Source organism: Myodes glareolus, chromosome 22, assembly GCF_982192425.1.
Source record: "Myodes glareolus chromosome 22, mMyoGla1.1, whole genome shotgun sequence".
NCBI lineage: Eukaryota > Metazoa > Chordata > Mammalia > Rodentia > Cricetidae > Myodes > Myodes glareolus.
The window spans coordinates 50,926,674-50,953,340 of NC_142047.1; the positions used below are offsets into that span (position 1 = coordinate 50,926,674).

Sequence of the window (26,667 nt, forward strand, 5' to 3'; positions counted from 1 at the left end):
TTCTGTGAAGAAGGAAAACCTTGGGGCACATGGCCCAGCTTTATTAGGACAAGAGCACATATCCTGTGGGTCCCCCAAATGTCCATCTCACTCTAACCTTCCCTCAGTGTGGACAACAGCTGCGGTCAGGGCAATGCGTTCCTCCTCAGACTGCAGCCTCTGCAGGGGCCTCCTCACGCCTGGCTTAAGGACACCAGTGATGTTGAAGTCATTGCTCAGTCTAATGTTGGGCCCGTGCCATGTCTTGACCTGCATCATCAATGAATGCTTTCGCCATAGCATGAGCTACTTTCAGCACTTTCTTCTCCTTTGCATCAGGGCCCATGTGGCTCCGGGCAAGCTTCAGCCAGTACTGTTCAGTCCGGGACAGGTACTCTTCGTCCTGCTCCCCAGGCGCCACCTCTGGGTGCTGTGGATCTTTCCATCCCAGAAGGAAGAATGACACAGAGCATGCTCAGTCAGGAAGTTCAGAGGGATCAGGGCACTGCTGCACTGAATGGCAAGCTACCCAGACCCACCCTAGACACAAGCAGTGTTAAACAGGTCTCCCATGAAAGCACAGTGCGAAACAGTCAGGGCTGATGGGATTCTCACCTGCTCCCTCCTCAGCACTGTCCTCTGGACTGTCCTCTTCCTGGTCCTCATCGCCCCCCTCTGCACCCTCTTCATCTGAGCTGCTGTCCTCTTCCGAGTCTGTCTCCTCCAGCCACTCCTGAGATTCTGACAAAACAAAACCAACACGGGGTTCTAGCTACAGCCGAGGGGTCACGGGAGGGCACCACCTCATAAAACCCCTCCTTCTACTCGACTAAACAGGAACCCCAACTCTCCTGCCCTGAAGCCTGGGATTAACAGATCAGTACATGCCTCTCAGACCTCAGAGCAACTTGGGAGTGATACTGTGGTGGGCACCAACTTCAGCCATACTGCCATTGTGGGCACCTGAGTGGAGGCTGCCTCTTCCTGGACCCCTACAGCTCCAGGGGTACCCAGAAGACGGTGACAGACCCTGCACTATGGGTAGGGCCTCTCCCTAGACATGCACTGCAGGTTTAGTCTCGGATCTCAGAAAAGTAAAGAACAGAAATGAGGGAAGGGGGCAGGAGGCAGACTGGTGGATGTATTGAGTTCAAGGCCAACCTGGTTGTGATAGCAAGTTCCAGGTCAGCCAGGAATACACAGTGACACTTTCTAAAAAATAAATAAATAAAAAATAAAGGATTTGGGGCCAACGGCAGTCTGGATAAAATGGGGATGTCATGATTTCTGAGCAGTGATGGAGAGCAACCACCTCAGAGTACCAGCCACCAAAGGCAGGCTCAAGTTCTGCTTGCTCCGCACTGACCTGGGAGAAGATGCAAGGCACATGTGGAGCAGGTCTGACCCGGGTACCGGTGTCTTGTGCTGTGACCCACTTTGCTCCTGCTAGCACTCAGAGCACACAGGTGTGTGCCAAGTAAGTCCCCCATCCCCCAGGCTCTTCTCAAGGAAAACCTGGTCCAGAGTCAAGAGCAGAGGTCCCTGCAAGGCAGGGCACAGGCTTTCATAAGAGTCTCATTCCATACAGAGGTCTCACACAACCCAGCTTACTTGGATCCATCTCTACCAAGGTTTTCCATTCTTCCATCTTGTGAAGGTCAAGGCAGTAGAAGTCACTAAGGGTCACCTGGCGATCACCAGCTTCAAACATGCCACCATAGACATAGAGCAGTCCATGCTTGACGGCCAGCATGGCATTTGAACGTGGACATGGCTCCTGCCCAGTGCTGCTGGCCTCCAGAGCACTGTCTTCAGCCTTAGGTGGGGGTCGCACCGGCAGTCCAGAGGGAGCAAGCACTTGTTTGATGGTGATCACTGTCCCATCTTCAGCCACCACCTCTTTTATCACCTCCAGTGGCTCGGGGGCACCAGTCCCCCCACTCTCCTCTTCAGTGGCACCTTCCTGTTCCTCTACTTTGCCCCGCCTCCGTTTCTTCTTCTCCGACTTGGGGCCCTGTTAACACAACTCAAGCTGCAGAGCAGGGCAGTGAGAGCCTTCCCTCTACCACGCCAGTCAACATTCCATCTAACATGCTACCCCGAAAGAGGTGTGGAGCAGCGCAGGCATGAGCAGACATTGCAGGTAGCCAGGACGGCAGCGAGGAACGGCCTCCTAGCCTTCACTGTAATGAGGGACAGTCATTCCTGAGTCCCACATTGGGAAGCACCCAGGTGAGACCAGGCCCGGCTAAAACGCAGACAAAGGTGTCTGAGGCTCTTCTTGGGAAATCCTACCCATTCCTACTGTCACTCATAGAAGGGATGCAGATCACTCCCAGCCAACAACAGGCAGGATGACAGAGGGTCAGCACTCCACTCTGACCCTCAAGACCATGCAGGGCCCTCCGTCGCCAGCTAGCACTGAGCTACCCTCCTACAGGAGGACATGTACTCTGTCTCCCTGGCCACTCTGCAGGAGTATTGCTGAGTGGCTCTGTAGTAGTCTCTGTCATCTGGCAGAACACCATGCTCACAAGATGGCATTTACTGAGCTATATTCAAATATTCCAGCTATGACCACTTCCAGCCAACCTGGACACAAGACCCACTTCATCCTGAGGCTGTAGTGGGCGTCTCATACAGAACAGTCCCTGAAGGACATCTTAGAGCCCGAGGACCAAGTAATCTGAAAATAAGGCTAACCTATATATGGGTTCAATGCTCAGAGACTGAGTGGCCATGCCTGGTATAGCTTCTCAGCGCAGGGGCAGACGTGTGCAAGGTTTTCTATCATATCGTATCTATGTCTATCATAGATCCCTCCACGAGGCTGAGCCCACAGCAGGTACTAGAGCTCGCATACTGTGGGCACTCAGAGCAGTTTCTCTGTGCAGATGCCAGGGCGACCTGGGATTGTTACCTGCTAGTCTGTCTGCTCCAGGTAGGTCCTGGGCAACAGCTGCACTGACAAGGACAACAGAAAGGGGGATGGAAACAGGGCTGAGCTCAAGCAACAACAGACATTAACTGGCTCAGAGAACCTGACATGCTCAACATCTCGGCCCTGCCAAGGAGTGGTAGGTGACATCAAGAAGGAACAGGGGCCACAAGCCTAGTCACCCAGGACCCACACAGAAGAGTACATGGGCCTTAAAAGGAAGCAACAAGGCTTGAGAGTGGGTAGGAGACAGAAGGTAATATGGAAGACTCTCAGGAGCCTAGGCTACCTTTAGCTGTGCTGCGAACCAGCGACTCCTGGCAGGATCGTAGATATATAAGTCATTAAAGAATGAGCCCTCCAGGCTCTCCTCTTCCTCCTCATCACACACGCCCCCGAAGACCAGTATCTGATGATTTGGAGCCAGGGTCACAGAGAAGCCAGACCTTGGAGTAGGCTTGACCCCTGAAGGGTTAATCCGGGCCCAAGTCCATTTGCCTGCCAAAGAAAACAGAGGAAGGGGTAAGAGGGGACACTAAGAGCCAGAAAGGACACACGAGAGCCTTGGGCACCTGGGATGAGGCCAATTGTGAGTGTTTGAAATTATTTAGGCATGGAAACTCACTTTGTTCCCCTTGTAGGAAGAGGGGACGCCAGTCAACCACCCTCAGAGTCCATCCTTCTCAAAGCTCAGCTGTGTGACACCAGACCTCACTTTCTAAGGGACCCTGGAACCAAGGGTCGAAAGGCAGAGAGACAGATGTGGAGGTGCCGTCTTGCTAGAGGAGGATCATGGGCTAAAATACCTCACTAGGGTCCTAAGCCAGCTCACCCAGCCCTGGACTACACCCCCTCTCATCGGGGACAGCTGAGCTCAGCTTTCCCAACAGGTGCCAAATTCTTCTGACACATGGAAAATGTCTTCCCGTTACTTCTAGAAGAAAGAACTGAGATTGTCCCTCACTAAACATTAAAAAAGTGCTGGTGACCATGCACTGGAGGTGACTGACTAGGCCCACAGTGCAGGTAGGACTCTGGGCCTGCCCACTAGTGGTCCCCAGTCAACCCATCACAGCAGCAGGTGCTGTGGGGAGGGACTAGAGCCGAAAACACTAACATGGAGTTAGCGAAGCCCATCATCTCACACTGTGCATCTACAGAGGGAGTGCTGCTCATAGCACAGGACTCCCTTATCATGGGGCTACTTGCTGGACCCAAGGGACAGCCCCACACTGTCCAACCTCCAGTTTCCTGCCGGCAGTGGCAGATGACTCACATTTGAGCACACAGAACTACATATCCTAGTAATGTCTGTGTGCTCTTGAGTAAGAAAACACTCTTTAAAATGTCACACAAGGACAGGACCACAGCAGCTCCTCCTTCCCATCTCCCCACTCCTCATCTGCCCTCACATATGGCTCCACACGTTGGGGCTGAGCATGCATGTTCAGGGAGTCCGCCCAAAAGTGTCATCCCCAATCTTACCTCTAAGCATGAGACTATACCTGAGAATAACAAATACAACACAGGGTTTTCAAGGGGGACACAGTGGCTGAGTGACTTGGGCTCCTGCTGCCTTCCAGGGCACACTGAAGGCTCACCCATGTCACATAAGGCACCACAGTTCAATCACTCCTGAGAAAGGTGGTCTGGTCCTTGGCTCTAGGCAGCCAACAGGGAACTCAATGCAGCTCCCATTTTGACAAAAGGGACACATAGTCTTTGCTTCTGCCCAGAGGCTAAATGTAAGCCACCCCAAGGCCACACACCCAGAACACAATCCTCAAGCACTGCAGTACCTTCTCCCCCTTCCTCGGGCTTCAGCAGGAACATGTCTGAGTGCTGGGTGCCTTTGTCCACGTCTTTCTTGACTCTCTGCAAAACACAGAAGTCATGAGAACCAGCCAGGCTGCAGCAGCACGTAACAGGAGCTGCAGTCCCACAGAGAGCACAGGTATGGCAGACCGATTTTAAAGACACCACCAATGGCCAGTCATGCTGGAACATTGCAGTATGCTCTGCCACAGAATTCCTGTGCATCCACAGGTCTGTACCACATGGATGGACCCACACACAGCACAGCTCAGCCATACCTCACTCTGGCTCCTGCGTGTCAGAGGACACAGCTGCACTGGCACTGTGTAGAGAGAAGCAAGCCAACACCATTGACAGACCTCCTGGAGCCTTTAAACCCACAGATCCCGGGTCCTTAGCTTTCACCTTCAAACAATGATGCTGACCGGCTGTCAGCCCTGAGGCCAGAGCACACACATCTACTCAGCACCCCAAGGCCCAAACCACTGATTGGCTCTGAGGCTGCTCCACAAGAGGCAATTCATGCCTGGTACTGCAAACTCGGTCAAAGGCCCCTGGTTCAGGAGGTCACAGGACCAAGCCAGAAACCTACTACTGTTCTGCTAAATGGACACATTGCCACTCTGTCTTCTACCCACAGATCAGTGCTGCCCTCTACCGTGGTCAGAGAAGCATCTCTCTGCAGTGGGCAACAGTAAACACAGGAGCCTCACAGCTAGTCAGAGCTGAGGATAAGTGGCTGTTAAGTGCTTGGCCCTAAATAGGATACTGAGAGCAACCCCACCTCCTAAGGCTCAGGAACATCACTGAAGAGGGTACAGAGAGAATGTGAGAGCTAGGGAAGGGGGAGGAGTACTGTGAAACGCTGTCACATGTTTAGGACACAACACAACGTTACACTCATGAAACTCAGAGCAGCTGTGGTCACTTGCACAGGACCTGCGTAAGATTAAGCCAACAAGGTTTATCACTATTCCGGTAGGTTGAGATAATTGGACTCAGTGGGTTACAAAATGCAAAAAAGAGCGAGCATTAAGGTGGGAAGGGGCGTGCTGGGAGATGTCCGGGATGGGGAATTGTAAGACCTGGGTTTGTTCCAGATGTACTGTAAATGGATGTAATTGTCAAAACAATAAATAAAAGATATTCTTTTATTTATTTATTTATTCATTTATTCATTTATTTATTATATACACAGCCTTCCTTCCACGTGCACTGGCACAACAGAAGAGGGCACCAGATCTCATTACAGATGGTTGTGAGCCACCATGTGGTTGCTGAGAATTGAACTCAGGACCTCTGGAAGAGCAGTCAGTACTCTTAACAAATGAGTCATCTCTCCAGCCCAATAAAAGATATTCTTTGTGTGTGTGTGTGTGTGTGTGTGTGTGTGTGTGTGTGTGTGTAAATGTATACAATATTCTGTCTGTGTGTATGTCTGGCACCAGACCTCATTACAGATGGTTGTGAGCCACTATGTGGTTGCCGGGAATTGAACTCAGAACCTTTGGAAGAGCAGGCAATGCTCTTAACCACTGAGCCATCTCTCTAGCCCCCAATAAAAGATATTCTTAAAAAAAGAAAGAAAGCAAAGAACTGAAAGTTGTAGACTACAGACCTAGTAGGGCAGAAAGGACTACGTGGGGGCACCGAGAGAAAGAATGGCCATGCTCCAGGACTGCCACAGCGGGTTGTATTCACTGCATTGCAAATAAACCACGTGACAGTCAACACCGACCTCTACCTGACTCCCCCCCCGACATACATGAAAGAGCATGCACACAAACTCATGTTCAGGCATGACCCTGTACTTTTCTATGAACTACACAAAAGATAATGGAAGAGTGAGGGATACAGCTGCGTGAACATACGTGATCAAACAAGTGTGCTGGAACAGGAAAAGCAGAGTTCCTGGGCATGCAGGTGGTCACTGAAAAAATTCACGTTAATTATGTGAGAATGTTTTAAAGAAAAAAAAAATAATGAGATAGTCTTTGTTTTGTTTTTTTAAACCCCTGATTTACAGCAATGTCAGGAATGGCACAGTACCAGTACAGAGCAGGGCAAGTGGCCAGCACTTGCAGATACACGCACTCCAAAAGCAGCAAGAGACTCCTGAGCACTGGCTTGGGAACACAGCTACAACACTGACTGCAGACACAGGGAGAGGACACTATGCAGTCCTTATATCGGCTACAGTGTAAACACAGATTGTTCACCTGGCAGTGCTCCTGGGAGGTTGGCATGGCATGAACTAAGTTTGCATCCCCAACAAACACATAAAAGCTGGGCTTGGCAGCCAGCATCTATAACCCTAATCCCGGGAGATAGCAGAGGCACAACCAACTGACCAGCTCCATGTTCAGTGTGAGGCCTGTCTTAAAACAACCAGGTGGAGAGCAGCTGAGAAAGATGCCTGATGGTAACCTCCAGCCTAAACACACATCCACACCCACACAACTATAGACCCACACCCACAACTACATGTGTGCACACACACGTGTGGGCACACACACAAACCCATCTCTGTATGTTTAAAGAGGAGCAGAGCCATTGCCACTGCAGCTTATAGCTCAGAGCAAGGCTGCTCCCATCTCAATGGATGCCCCTCTTAACTCTAAGCACAGGGGCCCTTACCTGCTTTGAGTAGCCCCCATAGATGGCAATGCTGCCCTGGAGGGTGACAGCCATCAGGCAGCCTGATCTGGGTGTGGGCCCAGGGCCTGAAGGGGATAGCTTGCTCCACTGGAAGGTATCCAGGCTGAAGGAGTACACGTCACTATAGTAGATATAATCCCTGGTGGGAGAAAAGGACACAGGTCACCAGAGAGATGGCAGGGGAAGGCAGGGTCATTAGTGCACCAATTATACTGAAGGCAAACTTGTGTTTCACCTAGCCATCTGCTTCAAGTCTAAATCCAAATGAAAGACTGAATCCTGAATTTACAGAAGAATCAGAAACAACTCCAGTCGCAATCACAGTATAGTTTACTATGAAAGTTGTCCATTTCCTACCCCGGTGACAACCACTACCTTCATCAGGCACATGTGGCTACTCAGTGTGACAATGAGTGTGATAACAAGGCAGGAGACTGACCATTTGGTAAGAACTGAGGCAGGGACGGGCAGGGACAGAGCGATGCACACAGCCCAAGGGCAGGAACAGAGCCTTCGCACCTACCACCAGGCAGGACTGGGAGGCTCCACCTAATGCTCAGTCTGCTCAGAGCCAGGGACTCAGACACCAGAGCACTCAAAGTACATAGGAGTCTTGGAAACAAAACAAGGAGGCTGGCTATCCTGGGGTGCCTGTCACTGAACAGACGCTGGCCTCAGTTGTGAAGAGGAGCTCAACTGTCCACAGAGGAAAGGCAGGAGAAGTCAGGACAACCATTGCTCCACACAGTGTATCTGAATAATCCAAGCCTGGGGCTCTGTAGCCACTGTGAGCTCTGAAGGCTGTAGTGGGAGAGCTGTCACAGGCAGGCTCTGCCCCCTCATATGCACAAGGTGGAGGGCTCAAACTGCAGGGGCAAAGCTGGCACAAGGCTGTCTGCCTCTTCTGCCCTAGAGAAATGCCAAGAAGCCATGGGAACTGCTGGTTGCCCCTCAAACCCACAAAGTCCTCTCCAAGAGCACATGAAGGATGGGAGGCTCCAGGTTTCTAGGAGAATTACTATAATCCAGTTTTCTCCAATTTCAAACTCTACTTTCAGTTAAAAAAAAAAAAAAGTCTACTCTGAATTGGAGATAAATAACAACTGTCTCAAGGAAAATTCAGAATGGTGATATTTAAAAGTCAAGCTAATTTAATACAGATGGTGACTCCATTCACTGTAGGACTGTCATTTTGTCTGTATGCCTAAGTGTTTCCTAAATAGGTTTGTACTTAAAAAAAAAAGTTTATTCCCACTTATGTGCATTTCTGTGTACATGTCTGCGTGGGCACGCAGAGGCTGTGAAGGCATTAGACATCCTGGAGGTGAAGCCATAGGCAGCTGTGAGCTACTAGACATGAGTGCTGGGAGCTGAACTCTGGAGGAGCAGCAAGGGCTCTCCGGTCCCCGAAAGAATTTTTAAAAACCACTGTGAAATGGCGGTCAGCAATCTACAGATCTGTAAGAGGGAAGGGTTACGCTGGTTTGCACACAACCATGCACACAGTAGGTGCTGACTTAATGTAAGGACAAGCCCATGTTTTCCTCAATACTTCATGTGGCTGTCACACACTGTCGCTGCCAAGCCGTGTGCCCAGGAAGTTGTGAGCAGTGTTCCTACGGTGATCAGATTGTTTGGCCCATGCAGCCTCTACCCTGTGCTCCAGAAGAGGCCCAATCTGCTCTGAGTACCAACCTTGTGCTTTCATGGAAGCCACCAAAAAGAATTAACTGTCGCTTCCAGGCCACCATCCGATGTCCACTACGACCAGAAGGACCACCTGTTGATCTAAAATGACGAGGAGGAAAAAAAAAAAACACTATTAAGTTAGATATTTCTTATCTAGGTTTAGAGTTTTTTTCACTGTTGCTGTTTTCATTTTTTGAGACAGGGTTTCTCTGTGCAATAGCCCTAGCTGTTCCGGAACATGTTCTTTAGACCAAGCTGGCCTTGAACTCACAGACACCCATCTGCCTCTGCATCCCAAGTGCTGGGATTAAAGGCATGTACCTCCATGCCCGGCTGATTTTTGTTTTTAAGATTTATTTGCATTTTGTGTGTGGGGGTGTTTAGTTCACATGTACATTTGTGTACTATGTGGGTTCCTGGTGCACTCAAGAAGCCAGAAGCGGACATCAGATCCCCTGGGACTAGAGTTACAGCGAGCGTGAGCGGCCATGTGGTGCTGGGAACTGAACCCTGGTGCTCGGGAAGAGCAGCCAGCACTCTTGACTACTGAGCTATGTTCAGCTCTTGATTTTCATTTTCAATACACTTAGTAAGTTCCCTTCATTATCTCTTCAATGACCAGACTCAACCTAACAGTCCTGCCTGATGCTATAGGACTTCTGGAAGATAAGAGGGTAGATCAGTGGTAGAATACTTCCTCAGGAGTGTGTGAAATCCCTGAGTTCAACTCCCAGACAGTAAAGATTTCCAGAAATAGCAGAATCTCTGACTTGGAATAAATGTTTTTCAGGCAAAAAATAATAGGTTGGGTTCTGTTAAATAAAGAATTCAAAATACGCTATTAAATACATATATGGGGAAAGCCAGGTATGCCAGGCAGTGGTGGTACACACCTTTAATTCCAGCACTTGGGAGGCAAAGCGGGTGGCTCTTTTTGAGTTCAAGGCCAGCCTGGTCTACAGAGCAAGTATTAGGACAGTTAAGGTTACTTAGTGGTAGCACAGGCCTTTTATCACAGCACTTTGGGAAGCAGAGGCAGGTGGATCTCAGTAAGTTTGATGACAGCCTGGTCTACAAAGTGAGTTCCAGGACAGTTAGGATTGTTACACAGAGAAACCCCATCTCGAAAACAAACAAAAACAAAACAACACACACACACACAGAGAGAGAGAGAGAGAGAGAGAGAGAGAGAGAGAGAGAGAGAGACGTGGTTGCCCACATCTTTAATCCCAGTACTGCGGAGACTGAATTAGGCAGATTTCACTGAGTTCAAGACCAACCTGGGATGCACAGAGAGATACTCAATAAATAATAATAATAACAACAACAGCAATAATTTTTAAAAGAGGGGGTCAGAGCACTGGTTAAGATGCTGGCTGCATTTCAGAAAACCCTGGTTAAATTCCCATCAATTCCCATCACCTACACAGTGGTTCACAACCAACCTTCTCTAATTCCAGATACAGACATCCTCTTCAAACATTTATATGCACACCAATCAAAACATTCACATACATAAATGCTACAAAACAAACAAACAAAAGAACCAGCATACAATAGGTTAGGTATGGTGGTGCACATCTTTAATCCCAGGCATTTGGGAGACAGAGGCAGGTGTATCTGTGAATTCAAGGTTAACCTGGTTTGCATAGTGGATTCCAGTACAGCCAGGACAAAAAAATGATCTTGTCTCAAATCCCTTCACCAAAAAACAAAAAAAGAAAAAGAAAAAAAAGAAAAAAGTCTGAGCCTATAGAATGGTTGTCACACAAGCACAAGAACCCAAAATCAGGGTGTTTTTTTGTTTTTTTTAAACAAAAAACAAAAACAAAAAACCCCGCCAAGTTCAGTGGTGTGCACTTGTGATCCCAATCCTGAAATGGAGATGGGTGGGTCTGGGGTGGCTGGTCAGGCTCCTTGCCCACTGGTGAGCTCCATGATCAGTGAGAAACTGTCTCAAAGTATGGTGGACAGCATAAAGAACATACCAAAAAAAAAAAAAACCCAAAAACTTTCCCAACTGCAAACTTAAGTGGGAATTCCACTTTATTCTATCAGACAAAGTTGTTCTTTTTTTTTTTCTTAAAGAATCAGATTAAGATATTTCATGTCAGAGAAAAGTGTTCATAAGAATGAAAGACAGCGTTACAAAACACATTACATAAGATTCTAATCCGGGGTTTTGAGCAGTTTTATTATTGTCTGTCTTCTACATTCCACAAGCTTTCCACAGTGAACACACATCACTCTGGTAAGCAAAAAAGGGAAGACAGAGAGGAGTGTGGGAAAAGGGAGGCAGGAAAGAGTGCCTGTCACTGTAAAAAGCTGCTGGCTACCAAAGGCAGACCAGAGCCCAGACAGGTTCTCTGAGGTCTGCTCCGTCAGAGCCTCTCCTCCTGCCGACCAGCCCTCCCACTGCTCCCAAGTGGAATGCGGGAAAGTCAAGTTGCTACAGGCAGTTACACAGGATTTTATGTGAAAACCCCACAAAGTGGGGGCTGGCTCAGAGGAGAGATGTCTCACAAGTTAAAAGCACTTGTTGCTCTTCTAGAAGATCAGAGTTCAGTTTCTGGCACCCACACTGGGTACTACCTGTAATTCCAGCACCTGAGGATCCAATGCCCTCATCTGGCTTCCACAGACACCTACTCCATATCCTCCCCTGCCCCCCCACACACATAAGGAAATAAAACTTAAAAAAAAAAAAAAAAAGAAAAGAAAATCCCACAAACAGCAAGATTCCTAACAAATGCATCCGCCCAGAATCTCAACACTGAAAGGATCCTGTCTGGAGGCTGCCCTTTCCGAATTTCAGATGCAGCATTTGAAGCACAACAGAAAGTGCCCGCTGGGGTCTTCCCTAGCTCAGTCCAGAGTGAAGACTGTCCCCAAATGCTTGACTATACCCATCACATCACCAGGATCCTTGCTAAAGTCACCCAGGATGGCCAGTATGTCTACCAGAAATCAGTACCTTCCAGACACCATTTTCTAGGGACTCACCCTCAGGCCCCCTTTTGGGTGGTCGCATGCGGCTTACCCGCTACACTATCAGGAAGGGCAGCTTTAGAGCCAAGTCTGCTTCACCCTTACTTACAGCCCTATACAGAAAATCTCATTAGACTGGGGGATACACAATTTGTCAACCAATTTATTTGCCTTTTCCTAGCTTTGTATTACTCGTAATTTAATAAGTATGTTCTAGGGTCAAAATTCAAGATTAAAAACAGCAAACATCTGTTTCCAGGCTCAAAAGAGTCAGTCTAGAGCACATCATCATGCAACATGAAGGCTTCCTTAGACCAAGAGGACTATGTGGACCATAATACAGAGGGACCCTGAACGTACACATGGGAAAAGGCCACATCCCAGGTGAGCAGACAGCATAACCACATCTCGCACAGACACAAGGACAAGAAAGAAAGTGACTGCTCGGGCCAAAGGGCAGCTCCCGCTGAGTGTTCCAGCCGCCCTGCTGTATGAGGGACGTGGAGAAGGAGCTCACTGCACAGCCGAAGCAGCACATTCACATACACCTATTTCTACTATAGCATCCACAGAAGAGACTGGAAATCCCAGTGCCACCCAGTGACAGAGGTCAAGGCCACTGACAAGCTGGCTATCTATAACCCCAGAACCCTAGAGACTTAGGCCAGGTTCCCAACAGCTTCCTGAACAGGAACCTCACCAGGTCATCCTCTGGCTGAGTCAGATGTCACGGACACAACTCACTTGTGGCAGCAGCAGTGAAGTAAGTACCACTGTTCTATAACTAAAAACAAAGGGGGGTGGGCTATAAAGAGGTTCCACGTTCCCTCTAGAAAAATAAAGCCACCCTCCCAACAGCCCATTTATATTCGAATTTCCAGTAGGCTTTCAATTGCCGTCAATCCTAAATATGGAGTTGCCCCACTCATCAAGAAGCCTATGTATAGCACAGAGACACGCACGCAATGGTGTGGGTGCCAGGCTCTTAGCTCTTCTGGGCTGTGCACAGAATGGCATTCCCATAGGGCATGCTGCCAGCCAGCATCACCAACTCCACCACCCAGCCGCTGTGAGATATGCATCAGACACCAGTGCAGGCTTAGAGAGTGAACAGCCAAGCAAGTTCTGTTCATGTTTATACTGACAACACTCCACAGTACCTGGTGACAAGCTTAGCTGACTGAATTCTACTGAAATTCTGAGTTCAAGGTCACAGGGCCCATCACAGAACAGAAACACTCCCTGCTCCCATGACGGGCGCTATGTGTGGCATGTCCTCTCTTTCTTAGAGCCTTCCGCCACCCGTGCAGACACCTTGCCATACTTAGCTGTCAGTCCCAAGAAAACCAGTCAGGTCAGAAGCCAACCGCTAACACGCCAGATCACCCTCTTAGCTTTCCGTAAGTCAGCCACACTTTACACACACGGCCCTCGCTCTTTCCAAGTACTCACTGGCACAGCACAGGTGCACAGCTGACTTTGGATCAGGGTCTCAGGCACCTATTCAGAAAGCCTTACAGTGCTACAGAGCCAAGAGGAGGGCTTCAGGCACCCAGTCCACCTGGCCACTGTGAAAAGGGGCCAAGGGCTTCCTTTCCTGGGCACAGGGACTTCAGACCCAAGCTGTAACCAAGGACAACTCCTTGGAGGTATAACTGGTGTAATGCTCCTGAAGTAACACCAATAAGAGCACCGCTTGGCCAAGTGAGGCTTAGAATATCCGGCTGTTGTTGTCCATTATCTAGGGTGAAAAGCTACAAACGTCTCAGGAAAAGTCATGCAACACCAGGACTCTGAGGCCTTCATCAGTGAAGTGCACGGCTTCTGCCACCTCCTCCTCCACACAGGCCAGAGTATACTTCCTCTCTAGAAAACCAGTGGGCCTGGGTGTAGACTGAATACGGGCTATGGGCTCCCTCCTCCATCAGGAGGGACAAAAAGCACACACAGGCCACATGCATTTTTACCCTTCTAATCAATTTTATTATCTACTGAAGGCATTAATGCATATGAAAATGTAGTAACAGCCCAAGGGCCCTCAACAGTCAAATGGATCAATAGTCTGCAGGATAAAACACCGACACACATTCCAACATGATGAACTTGAAAAACGCACACTGAAGGCCACGATATTCCAGAATTCTGTTTACAGCCAGAAGAGGCAAGTTCAAAGACAAAGTGAGGGCTGGGTGGCTGAAAGGTAAAGGTTTCTTTTTAGGGGCTAGAAGTCCTTTAGCCTGCGACGGCAGTATTGCTTGCACAACTGAAGATGTTAAGAAACAATCATGCACTTTATGTGTGTGGTGTTAGATGTGTGCATTCTTGAGCCTTTGTGTGCACACATGGATCAATGATGGCATCTTCCCCAATCTCTCTCCATTTATTACTTAGTCTCCCTCTGAGACAGGATTCCCTGTTCCAGCTGGTCTTGCTGGATGGCAAGCTCCTGGGACTTGTCCCCTCCACATTCTCCCTCCAGCATACAGGCCAAGTGTGCACCTGACTTGTGTATCAGTGATGGGGATCTGCACCCAGCATGTTTGGGCACTGTGATGGCTACTCTTGCTTGTCAACTTGACTCCATCTAGAATTAATGAAAACCCAAGTTGCTGAGTTCACCTGTGAGGGATTTTCTGGTTCTGCCTCCCAAGTGCTGGAATTAATGGTGTCACCACCACCATTTTCTTCTATTTTATTTATTTTATGAGTATATGCACATACCAAACACGTATGTGGGAGTCAGAGGACAGCCTGAGAAAGTCAGTTCTCTTTCCTCTGCGTAGGTCCCAGGGATTGAACTCAGGTACTCAGGTTTGACAACAGGCATCTTTATCTGCTGAGTATCGTGACCCTGCCCCCTTTCTTTGACAGCTTTTGTTTTGTTTTCTTGTTTGTTTGTTTGTTTGTTTGTTGAGACAGGGTTTCTCTATGTACTTTTAGTGCCTGTCCTGAAACTAGCTCTTGTAGTCCAGGCTGGTCTCAAACTTACAGAAAGATATTCGGCCTGCCTCTGCCTCCCGAGTGCTGGGATTAACAGCGTGGGTCACCACCGCCTGGCTCTTTGGCAGTTTTTTATGGACACTTTTTGCTTGCTTGTTTTTCAAGAAAGGGTTTCTATGTGTAGTTCTAGCTTTCCTGGAACTCACTCAGTAGACCAGAATGGCCTTGAATTCAGAGAACTGCCTGCCTCTGACTCCCTGCCTCTGACTCCAGAGTGCTGAGATTAAAGGTGTGCACCAGCACTGCCAGTTTATGGACACTTTTTTATAAGACTGTAGAGATTCCTAACAGAAATAAACAAGTAAATAATAAGCTGAGCACAGTAGCATGCGCCTAAATCTCAGCCCCTTTGGGAAACAGAAACAGGACGATCAGGGAAATTCCAAGCCAGCCTGGGCTACACAGTAAGAGCAATTTGACTAAAAAAAAAAAAAAGACTGGGAAGATAGCTCAGTGGGAAAGAGAACTTGCTGTACAAGCACAAGGACTCCCCAGTATTCCAGTATTTAACCCCCCAGCACCCATGAAAAAGGCAAGTGGCCACATAGGTTTGTAAACCCAAGCTGTGGGAGGTGGGGCAGGAGGATGGCTGGGACTGGGACATGCTGGCAGATAGCTTAGCTCCAGGTTCAATGAGAGACCCTATCTTAAAAGAACTAAGATGGAGGAGAGTAATAGAGCAGGGCACTCAGCATGCTCCTCTGACCTGATCATGCACACAGACAGACAGACACTGAAATCCAACACATTAAACACACCATCCATCCACCCATATCAGAGGCTAATCTCAGATCCACCTCAGATCCAAATGGAAGATTCCATCCAAACTGATTGGTGTCGGGGTGGGAAGCACAGAACTTTGCCCTTCCTGAACTTCTGGGTGTTTCCTTACATACTTCAGACCCAACACCAAGGCAGATCTCCCCTTGCCAACCGCCATCCTAGACTGGGTGCCATCCACTCCTGTTGGACAAACCCTCCACTGTTCTGGAGGGCTCATTCCAAGCACCACTAAGACCAGAATCAAAAACATGGACCCTGCACTGTGGCTGGCTTCCAGATCTTTCCATCAAATTAGACAACTGCTCACTCAGTAAGACTGCCACAGCCGTGGTGTCTGTCACAGTCATGAGGTCAGGGGGGCGGCCAGGAAAATGGGAAAGTCTCAAAGCATGGTAACCCATGACTTTAATCCTGGTACTTGTAAGGTAGAGGAAGGGCCAGTAAATTCAAGGCCAGCCTGGTCTACAAAGAGAGTTCCAGTCTAGCCAGGGCTGCAGGGAGATCCTTCTGGAAAGAAGGGAAGAAAAGCCCTGAAACGCCCCAAACCAAAAGGGTATCAGCAATCAGGCCTCTCAGGATCTGGGACTTGGCAACTGAGTGGAGGTACAGGCTCTTCCATTAAGGTCCTCAACACATTGTTGTTCTGCATTTCATCAAGAGCCTTAAACAAGAGTCAGACTCACATCAACACAAGGAGTGTAAACATCACAAACCCCTGACACAGTGGCACTGACTAGACACAGATAGCAACTACTAGGCAAGTGTACAGCAGGGCATAGCTGTGCAGTGCACACTCCTAACTTCCACACCCAAACTAACTCAGCTCCAGGGACGGATCTGACTGGGGAGGCAAGGGAATGAAGAAAAAGACAGACACAGACAAACACAAAAAGGCTGGGACTTGGTGGACTAGGATCTCTGATAAAGAAACCACACCACCCGGAAGTTCAGAGTGCTTATTCTATAGAGCTGAACAGGGAGTCAGGGCTATTGCATTTTGCTGAACAAGCAGGTGGGGTTACTCCATACAGATGTGCAAGGAGCTGGATCAAAAAGACTGGTTTAACTAATCTCAGCAGCAATGGTATTGTAAATATCTGGGGGAAGAGAAGCCATGGTGGACATTTTCTACACACAATAACATCCACACATGGATCAGAGGAAGGAATTATTATCTTCCTCCGAGCTGCACCTCAGGGGCGTGGGGGCAGGGCTTTACCATTCTTCCATGGGTCAAAGGCTATGGGGTCCATGGCTTGGCTGTGCCCATATCAACAATGCACTTAGGACTTCGGGCTTCCTAAAGGAGCCAAGAATGACCTGTGAAACAGTCATTACACCTGGTTAAGAGGCAAATATCTGAAAGCACATTCTGCTGGGTCTGAATCAGCACTGTCCCCTGATAATGCCAGAGGCCGCTGAGTCTGAAACTGTCAGCAGAGGCTCCTCTGACAGGCAATAAAGCACATAAATAACAGCTTTCTATCTACGACGGATCTGCAGCTGAAACTCAGAGGCGAAGATGGCAACCAAAGTCAGCAATGGTGGCGCACGACTTTAATCCCAGCGCTTGGGAGGGAGAGTCAGGCAGATCTCAGTGAGTATGAGGTCAGCCTGGTCTACAATAGCTAGTTCCAGGACAGGATCCAAAGCTACAGAGAAACCCTGTCTTGAAAACCCAGAAGAAGGAAGAAGAAGAAAAAAGAAGAAGAAAGGAGGAGGAGGGGAAGGAGGGGAGGATAGGGAAAAGAAGGAGGGGGAGGAGGGGAAGGAGGAGGAAGAAGAGGAGGAGAAGGAGAAGAGGAAGAGGAAGCAGGAAGCAGGAAGCAGAAGAAGAATGGCAACTAGGTCACAGGTGGTAGTGTGTGACTGCCATGCCAGCATTCAGAAGGATCAGGAATTAAAGGCACCTCAACATTCTCTCCAGTGACAACTAAACCTCTTCCAGTCAGAGTCCCAAGATCAGGAAACTGCTCCCTCATAATTCTGCTTTACTGCTTTATTAGCAGAGAGGGAAGGACCCTCACACTGCGGCATGCATATCCCTGGCAATAGGGCTAGGGAGCACCCAAAGAAGATGAAATCACTAAGTCTGCTGGCAATTGGCCATTCTGCCAGGCTCCTCTCTGCAGTAATTCTCATTCAGAGACAGACACACAGCAGAGGCTCCCAGCAGAGAAGCAGGCACCAGCACTGCAAGCTTGGCTTCCGAGAACCATGAAGGTTCCTCCCTCCTCTGACCAGCTCTGCTATTTCTCCATCATCTAAAACAGGGCCATCTCCTGGTCTTATCATGAGCGATCTCCATCGGGATCAGCACTGGCTGCAGTAGCCCTGAACCCATACTGGAGGAAATGCACGGAGAGGGTGACTCAGGCCTGACACACTGCTCGCTGCTCAGCATCCTAAACAACGCCTCCACCAAAGCCCTCACCCCACCACACAGGAAAGTACCCTGCTTGTGCTTCACCCATAACTCAATCCCTATCAGAAACACAAGCTAAGACCAGGGTTCAGGCTCCCACCCAGATCTTACCGAATCTGTTCCCAGATCTTGGTGGCCAAGTGCAGGACCCAGAGGTCCTTGTAATGGTAGAACTGCTCGCCATCAGGAGATGCAAACTCCCCACCAAAGACCCACAGCTGTCCACCGCTTTGGGGCACCACTACAGCCTGTTAAAAGAAAGCAAACAGATTAGGTGAGTCATGAGACAGCACAGCTGGTCCCAGCATGACAAACAGCATCAACACCATCCACCTAGAACTCCCTCAGCCATTGTCTCCTAGAACAAACTTCCCGAGGCATATTAATTATATTCAAGGATCTAATGCATCCATCTTTCCCTAGACTGCAAGACAGACACCTATTTACATTCAGACAATGTACTGTCCTATTAAATGAGCAGTTATTGCAACTTCACATAGGTTATCAAGGAACAAATACTATTTCTGTTTATTAAAGAACAAAAAAGCGCTTCAGCGCTGTTTATTATTAGTTATGTATATGTGAGGTATATGCACATGAGAATATGAGGTGTAAATATGTGAGTTATATGCATGTGTGCATACATAAAACATATGTACTTGTGTTGAATACTCACAGGGGTGTACGGTGTACGCATATGTACATGTGAGGCATATACATTTGTGGATGAAGTATGCGGACATGTATGTGGGGCATATACACACTATGTGAGGTGTGTGACATGTGTATGAGGCGTATGCACATGGTGGATGCGAGGTATATTTACATGAACACATGTATGTGTATAAGGTATATGCATAAATATGAATGGGAGGTATGTGGACACATACAAGTTCTACGCAACTGTAAGGCATATGTGTAAGCACATGTGTATGAGTGTGCAGGATGTATACACAGGTGTGTGAGTATCTGAGGTGTACACACACTGGGGGGCTGTACTTGCCTGTGTGTGGGTGCAGAAGTAGGAAAGGATGCCGAATATCCCGTCTATCGCTCTCACCTTATTCTTAGACAGGTCTTTCACTGCACCTGGAGCCGGGCTTGTGTTGCAAGCTCCAGTGATCCCCCACCTCAGCCACTGATAAAACCAGGGTTACAGGCACGTGCCACTACGTCCATATTTTTACATGGATGCTGGGACCCTAACTCCGGTCTTCATACTCATGCAACAAGAGAGCACTCTCATCCTCAGAGCCTGGGGACTCAGGGTGCACCTACCCCGGGACTGGGGTAACACCTGTTGATGAAAACAGTCAAACACCTGCTACAACTGATTCCTACAGCAGCCTCCCAGCTCAGAACAACCTCCTGGAATAACAGCACAGGCTAAGGCTACTGTGTACCTCAGGGCAATCCCAGCTACTCTCTCAAGAGACTAGGAGTCCTCGGGCTGGCCTGGCTGAAAGCCACTTCCCCGGTCATTGTTGGCTCCCTCCCATGTAACTGAAAGACCTCAGGCAGCTTCACCTGTACCCTCACTACTGCACTTGGCTGAAAACGAACCAACAACAACAACAATAAAACCTCAAAAACACAAACGTTGCATGTTCCCAGAAACCATGTGAACTGGTGGCAATCACCTTTCCCGCTGTTAGCCCAAACAGAAGCCAGGCTGGTCCACATCTACACAGAAGGTGCAGAGCAAGGACACAACACAACACAGGTTTCTGACACCAGCCTCACTCTTCTGTCCAGGGAGCCCAAGCGCTACCCAAGCCAGACACCCTCAGGACCAAACAAGGTACAAAACAGGGAAACAGGGAACTCCATTGGGAAGGCCAAGTGTTCTCATTGCTGCATCCCAGCGCCCAGAGGAGGCTCTAACATGACCCAGCAGCCAGCAGGTGGTGCTGTCACAGGCAATCACAGTGTATTCTAATCTTTCCACCCATAGCTCACTGTTCACTGCCACACTGCACCAAGGAAAATGCAGCTTTTGCTGGGTGGGGAGGGAGCCAAAGTCTTTAATCCCAGGACTCAGGAGGCAGAGGCAGGCGGATCTCTGTGAGCTCAAGGCCAGCCTGGTCTACAAGAGCTAGTTCCAGGGCAGGATGCAAAGCTACAGACAAACCCTGTCTCAAAAAAAAAGAAAGAAAGAAAGAAAGAAAGAAAGAAAGAAAGAAAGAAAGAAAGAGAGAGAGAGAGAGAGAGAGAGAGAGAGAAAGAAAGAAAGAAAGAAAGAAAGAAAGAAAGAAAGAAAAAAAGAAAAAAAGAAAGAAACAAACAAAAAAGAAAAAGAAAGAAAAGCTAGCATTCACTGAAACCCACCGCAACTCGTCCTTTCTTTTCATGAGTGTTGTGGTCTGTGTTCTTCTGCTGTGATGAAAGGCAGAGCAAACCAACTTGGAGAAGAAAGCTTTCACTTTATACATCACCAAGGACAGCCAGAGCAGGAATTTGGAGGCAGGAACTGAAGCAAAGGCCACGGAGGAGTGCAGTTTACTGCCTTTCTCCCCACAACTTGCTCAGTTTTCTTCCTTATATGACCCAGGGCCACCTGCCCAGGACCAGCATCAGCCACAGTGCTCTGAGCCTCCTACATGAATCATTAATCAAGAAAATGCCCCACAGAGGTGCCCCCAGGATAGTCTGCTGGAGGTAATTCCTCAACTGAGGCTCCTCCTTTCCAGGTCACTCTAGTTATGTCAAGTTGACAAAATCAACCAGCACAATGGGAACACACCTGACTATTAATTGTTCTGGGGACAAACCATCAAGTCACCAGGCAAACACAGCCCTCCCTCCCCTTTTCCTGACATCAAGCCTCATAGTCAGCTGCCTGAAGCCTCCTGAAGTCCACACAGAAGAGCTGTCCCTCATTTCACACCCACCTCCTCCCAGGAAAGGACAGCAAACTGTTCTGAGAAAGAACTGGGGTGTTGGACAAGGGGGAGAACTACACCAGAGCTCAGGGGATACCTGACACTTGGGAAAAGCTTTCCTGAGAGGCAGAGCAGCTCTCACCTGCTCTCTCATCTGCCAAAAAGCTAACTATGAGCTTATACCATACAATTTATCCAACGTGACTCTGTTCCCTCCACCACCTGACCCACTCCTGAATACTGCTCTGGTTAGCAGCAGCCCAGCCCTGCGGCACACATGGAAGCTCTAACCAGCAGACATGGAGGTTCTAACCAGCAGGTAGTATTTGCATTACACTCAATCACTGCATTCAGAGCAGGGGCTCACTCCCTTCTCACAGAGGAAGAGACCCGTGCAATGAAACACAGTAAGGTGTCCAGGGAAGATGGCAGGGCCCAGGCTGGTGGCTCCAGCCTCCTGTTCCAGCACACAGGAGGTTTAAGGCAGGAGGATGCTAAGGCACAGAGTGAGATCCTGTCTTAAAGACCCAGACGGATGTAACAGGAGGGAAGCAGGAAGTGGCCTGTCATCTGTAGATGACTGTGACAGACAGTTTAGGCATTACCTGATGAGCACAGCGCCTTGGAGGTGGGCCAGGGATGTCAACTTTAGTCCAGGTGTCCTTTCTGATACTGTAGACGTAGAGTTCGTTATACATGAAGGTCTGCAGGAAGGAAGTGACCATCAGTGCCACAAATGACAAAGCACACAGCAATGCCACAGTGGTGAGTATGCTCCAGGGAGCTTATACACCAATCACACCAGTGCAGACAGCAATGGCAGCGGTGAGAACACTCCAGGGAGCTTATACACACCAATCACACCAGTGCAGACAGGCCATGTGTACGCCCCAAGGCTGCCTGGGAGGACATGACAGACGCTCCCAACCTGCCACATGCTTAAGTCTCCATGGACTTATGAGCAGGTAAAACACTAACGGAAGACGTTGTGCATACCTAGTCCCCAAACCTCCCCTTCTCAGGCCAGCCTGCTGTAGCATGGTTTCACAACACCAGCCACTGGCTGGCAGCCATCTAACACACCACCTTTTACAAAACACTGCCACGTCCCAGAAGGAGGTTCTGAAATGACAGACATAACGGCAGTATCAACATCCTCTCACCAATCTAAGCTCAAAGCTCACAACAAAACCCTCAAGTCGGAGCCAGCGTCACCATGTCAACTGATGGCTCAGGCCCCAAGAGTCTGCAAGACTCATCACTCTCTAACTTTAAGCCAGCTTATAAGTGGATGCAAACACAGAGAGTGAGCTGGACGAGGAAGGAAGACTTGGAACTTGTCACAGGCTACTAGAGGAGCCCATGCTTTCAACCGCTTTCCTTCCACATTCCAAAACTCTGGGTTTTCTGGCCCCACAATTCACTAACATTTTCTCTACTCAAAACAACTCTGTGCACCCGTATGACCCAGTGGAGCTGGCTCTGCGGACTAGAAGAGACCAGGATCCCTGCAGCACTAAAGCCCCCGCTGCCAGTCCCAGAGGGATCCTGGTGACTGGTCAAGCACAGCCTACATCAGGCCTGATACTTAGAATGTGGGGGTATGAGAGGGAAGAGACAGGACAGGGCACACTTGTATCATAAATTTACATTCACTTCAAATGAGCCCTAAAAAGTTGGGAGAAAAAGAAAAACATATACTTTACTTTTTGGCCATTGAAATATTCACCTCCGAAAAGGATTAATTCATCTTTCTCAGGGTGAGCAGACAGAGAGGCATTTAACCTGCAAGACAAAAGCCACAGAGGAGCAACATCAGAGAACATAGCACCAGGCTAAGCACAGACTCCCCTTCACATTCCCAAGCGGCCCAAAACCACAAGCTCTGGCAGCCCTTTCCTCCTTCAGCTGACTCTCAGATATTTTGTCACAGTGAAAGAAAGGTTGAGAAACAAGGTCTGAAAACACAACTGAAAGGTGGGAGGTCAGAACATGTTTAGGTCATCAAGGAGGACATAATCTCATTACCACAGTTCCACCTCCCGTTCCCTTCCACCAGGAAACGTTCTCTGCAGGCATTTTAAACTATGCCCTGACACTGAACCTAACTTTCAATCATTGCTGCTTTATAAAAGTTCCAAATCATCATCAAAAGAAATACTCCACATTCACGGTGAATATGAACCATCCACACTCAGAGGGGACTCTGGAGTGAAGGTGTTGGGCTTGCTGCAACAACCAGATGGGTCCAACAGCACACCAACTCAAGAGAAAAGAAAAAGAAAGTGCCAGCAGAATATACCACCACCACTTTACTTCAGGGCTCAACACTGACACCCTCCCACACCCTAGAGAGGTAAAGGCCATGTGTGAATCAGAGAGATTCAGGTTCTGAAGCATCCAATTATCTCATCTCAATGAGTCCCGTCCTGGGCTTCCACTCAGGCAAGTTATGATGGGATAAAATCAATCCCAGTCTGGGAAAGTGAAGAACTCATTTATCAACGAAACAAAATGGGGCTAGAGGCAGAGAGGCTTGCACACTTTCCTTGTCTGAACAATACAGCTTATTACACACTTTCCCAAATGACAGTCCATGAAGACCCTCTCCTGATGATCCTGAGCTTCAGTTGAATGGCACAGACAAGTACGAGGGAGCCATAAATCAAGTCAAAAAGGAATCCAATGTTAGAAGCTGAGGAAGCAATCTGATGGAGACCCAAGTTGTCTATTCAGCCCATTTGACAAGTGTATGAATTCTACATATACTTGGGACCTTGCTCATAAGTTATAAATTCACTTAGAATGACAAATGTAGAGTTTCTGTTTCATAAGCTTTGCACACGTAAATATAAAAGCATTAAGAACATCAAAAACCTGAGGTGCTCTTCAGTCTACACCTGTGACACTCTTCAAATACTCGCAAGGCAAAGGGAGGCTCACTGGGCCATGTCCCTGCAGCAAGAGCAGAATGTGAGACCACCCCCCTACCCCCTCTGCAGAGCTGGGGATGACAGCCAGCTCGTCCTCGCATTTGGGAGGCAGAGGCTGGCAGACACTGTGTTCTGGGGCAGCCTGGTCTACAGAGACAGTCCCCAGACATCCAGGGTTACACGGAACCCCTGTGTTGAAACCCCCTAGCTTTCCCCCACAACAGGAAACACAAAGTTTTGTCACTTACCGTGGCGTGGGTGGAGAAGATGGTGTCTCTGTGACCTGGGTCTTCTTGGCATCCAGGGTCTGGAAATGGGCTATGAGGGCCTCCAGGTCTTCCTAAAGATACAAAAGTAGCTACATGTGAGACTCTGTCTAACCTGTCGCAGAGTCAAAGGCATGGTCAGCTTTTGTCCCACTGGCCCTACTAGACTGGGATTCAATCACACCTGAGTCCTAAACACACAGAAAGTAATACATCCAGGAAGTACTTGCTGTGACACCAACGGCGGCTTTCCTGTAGTTGTAGATGCATGTACTGCCCTTTCTACCAACCAAGGGCTTTCTGTGAAGGGGATCCCACCCTGGCCACTCTGCCTTCAATGGCCTCTGACAACCTGTTTGTGCCAACAGCCTGCCTTGCTGCCTACATAGCCATGCCTGGGATTTCTCTTGGTTATTGGTTGTCAGCTCCCACACCCAACCCCATGATAACATATGCGCTCCAGGAGAACAGGGCTTAAGTCCTTTAAAACAGTGCCTGAATGATGGGGCTCAGTGGTACCTTGAGCCCACCACTCACTGGCCCCAATTTCCCAGATGTCGCACTAGACCTAGAAATTAAGGTTTCAGTTCGCAAGTATGCTGGACAGCACTGAAACCAAGCCTGCCTTACCACCCCGACCCAGTGCCCACTCCCCAGCATTTACTAGGCTGTCCTTGCTTGCTTTCTATTGCTGGGGAAGGAAAGAGTCTCTGCATCTTACAGTTTATATTCCAATATGAAAGGAAGTCAGATCAGGAACTCAAGACAGGAACCTGGGCCCAGGAAAAGAAGCAGAGACCAAGGAGGAAAGCGACTGACTGGCTTGTTTTCTCTGTGGCTTGCTCAGCTTGCTTTCTTAACAACCCAGGACCACCTGTCTAGGTATGGAATGCCCACAGTGTAGACCCTCCTACATCAATTACTAAGCAAGACAAGACCACCACAGACTTGCCTACAAGCCAACTTTTTTTATGTACGGAGGTATTTTGCGTGAATGTTTGTAAATGGAGCTTATGCCGGGCAGTGGTGGTGCATGCCCTTAATCCTAGCACTCGGGAGGAAGACGTAGGTGGATGTTCTCTGTGACTTTAAAACCAGCCTGGTCTATAAGCGTTACTTCCAGGATAGGCACCAAAGCTACACAGAGAAACCCTGTCTTGAAAAACAAAAACAACAACAACAACAAAAAGATATAAAATGATGTCTACAAAGGCCAGCCAGTTGTAAGCCAGTGGGTACACAGAATAAACCCCGGATCCTCTGAAAGAACAGCACATGCTCTTAACAGCTGAGCCACCTTGCCAGCCCCTTACAGGTCAATGTTACGGATGTATTTTCTCAACCGAGGTTTCCTCTTCCCAGGTTATGAGGATGGGAGCCCAGGAAATCTTGTGCCTGGAAAACTAATGGACAAACCCTGGTCAGCATAGTTGCCCCGTGTGAGAAAGACCTAAGACAAGAACAAGCACGGCACATTGCCCAAAGTTCAACACTGATCCATCTGCAGTTTCTCGGATATTGGGAGTGTGTGAAAATATGATAGTCGGGGCCAGAACCAACTGTTCTGAAATACCCCACAGTTCTAGCGACTTATCTGGTTACTTAACTCTACTTGTTCCGCCAGCGGTGGTGGCGCACGCCTTTAGTCCCAGCACTCAAGAGGCAGGGACAGGCGGATCTCTGTGAGTTCGAGGCCAGTCGGGTCTATGTAGTGAGTTCCAGTACATCCAGGGCTACATTGAGAAACCCTGTGTCGAAAAAAACATTAAAAATCTTACTTGTGGCTCACTCCCCTAAGGCTGTTGGAGGAATATCTGCCCTCCTTTGAAGAAAAAAAAAAAGCGCAGTACAGTTAAGCCTTTACTCCGAGAACGAACACTTGGACAAAGCAGGGGCCACTCAACTTCAGCTTCTCCTCCACTAAACCCCACCACGCTGCTCCACTCTACCAGAGGTACCGGTGCGCGGAGGGGCACCGGAGAAAAGGAAAGGCCTGAGGGCGCCGGGCTCGGCGCAGGACCGCCACCCACAGACCCCGGCATGACTCCGGTTCCCGGCCTCCCGCCCGCAGACCCAGGCCACGCCACGCCTCCCTCCACGGCCGTCCCTCTGAGCCTCGCTCACCTCCTCCTTCCGCGAGCGCTTGGACACCTTCTTCTCCATCTTGGCGGCCGTCTTCTCCGCGCCACGGCCCTTCTTCTCTTTCTTGCCCTTTTTGCCCATTGCGCCGGTTCTGAAGCGGCACCTGGAGACGACGGAAGGAGAGTGAGCAGCGTTCTGCCACGGTCGGGAACGAGCGGCGCGCTAAATA

At 48.9% G+C, this 26,667-nt stretch overlaps 1 protein-coding gene across 3 annotated transcripts; it reads right to left on the reverse strand.

The window, feature by feature from the left end:
• Klhdc4 (kelch domain containing 4) lies at positions 1–26,662 on the reverse strand. Of its 3 annotated transcripts, none has more exons than XM_048437430.3 (12): positions 26,481–26,662; positions 24,339–24,430; positions 22,864–22,942; positions 21,763–21,861; positions 18,387–18,523; positions 9,086–9,178; positions 7,370–7,529; positions 4,717–4,792; positions 3,207–3,415; positions 1,591–1,993; positions 595–720; positions 1–417 (listed from the first exon to the last, which is right to left on the reverse strand). In XM_048437430.3, the coding sequence occupies exons 1-12, from the start codon at positions 26,577–26,579 to the stop codon at positions 221–223; spliced, it is 1,770 nt and encodes a 589-aa protein (XP_048293387.3). In that variant the 5' UTR covers positions 26,580–26,662; the 3' UTR covers positions 1–220. The 3 variants fall into 3 exon arrangements, with proteins under 3 accessions (XP_048293387.3, XP_048293389.3, XP_085537948.2); XM_048437432.3 differs by lacking the exon at positions 26,481–26,662 and adding an exon at positions 25,964–26,028 and having other exon boundaries at positions 22,887–22,942; XM_085681822.2 differs by lacking the exon at positions 26,481–26,662 and adding an exon at positions 25,964–26,028.
• Between the last annotated feature and the right edge of the window lie 5 nt (positions 26,663–26,667).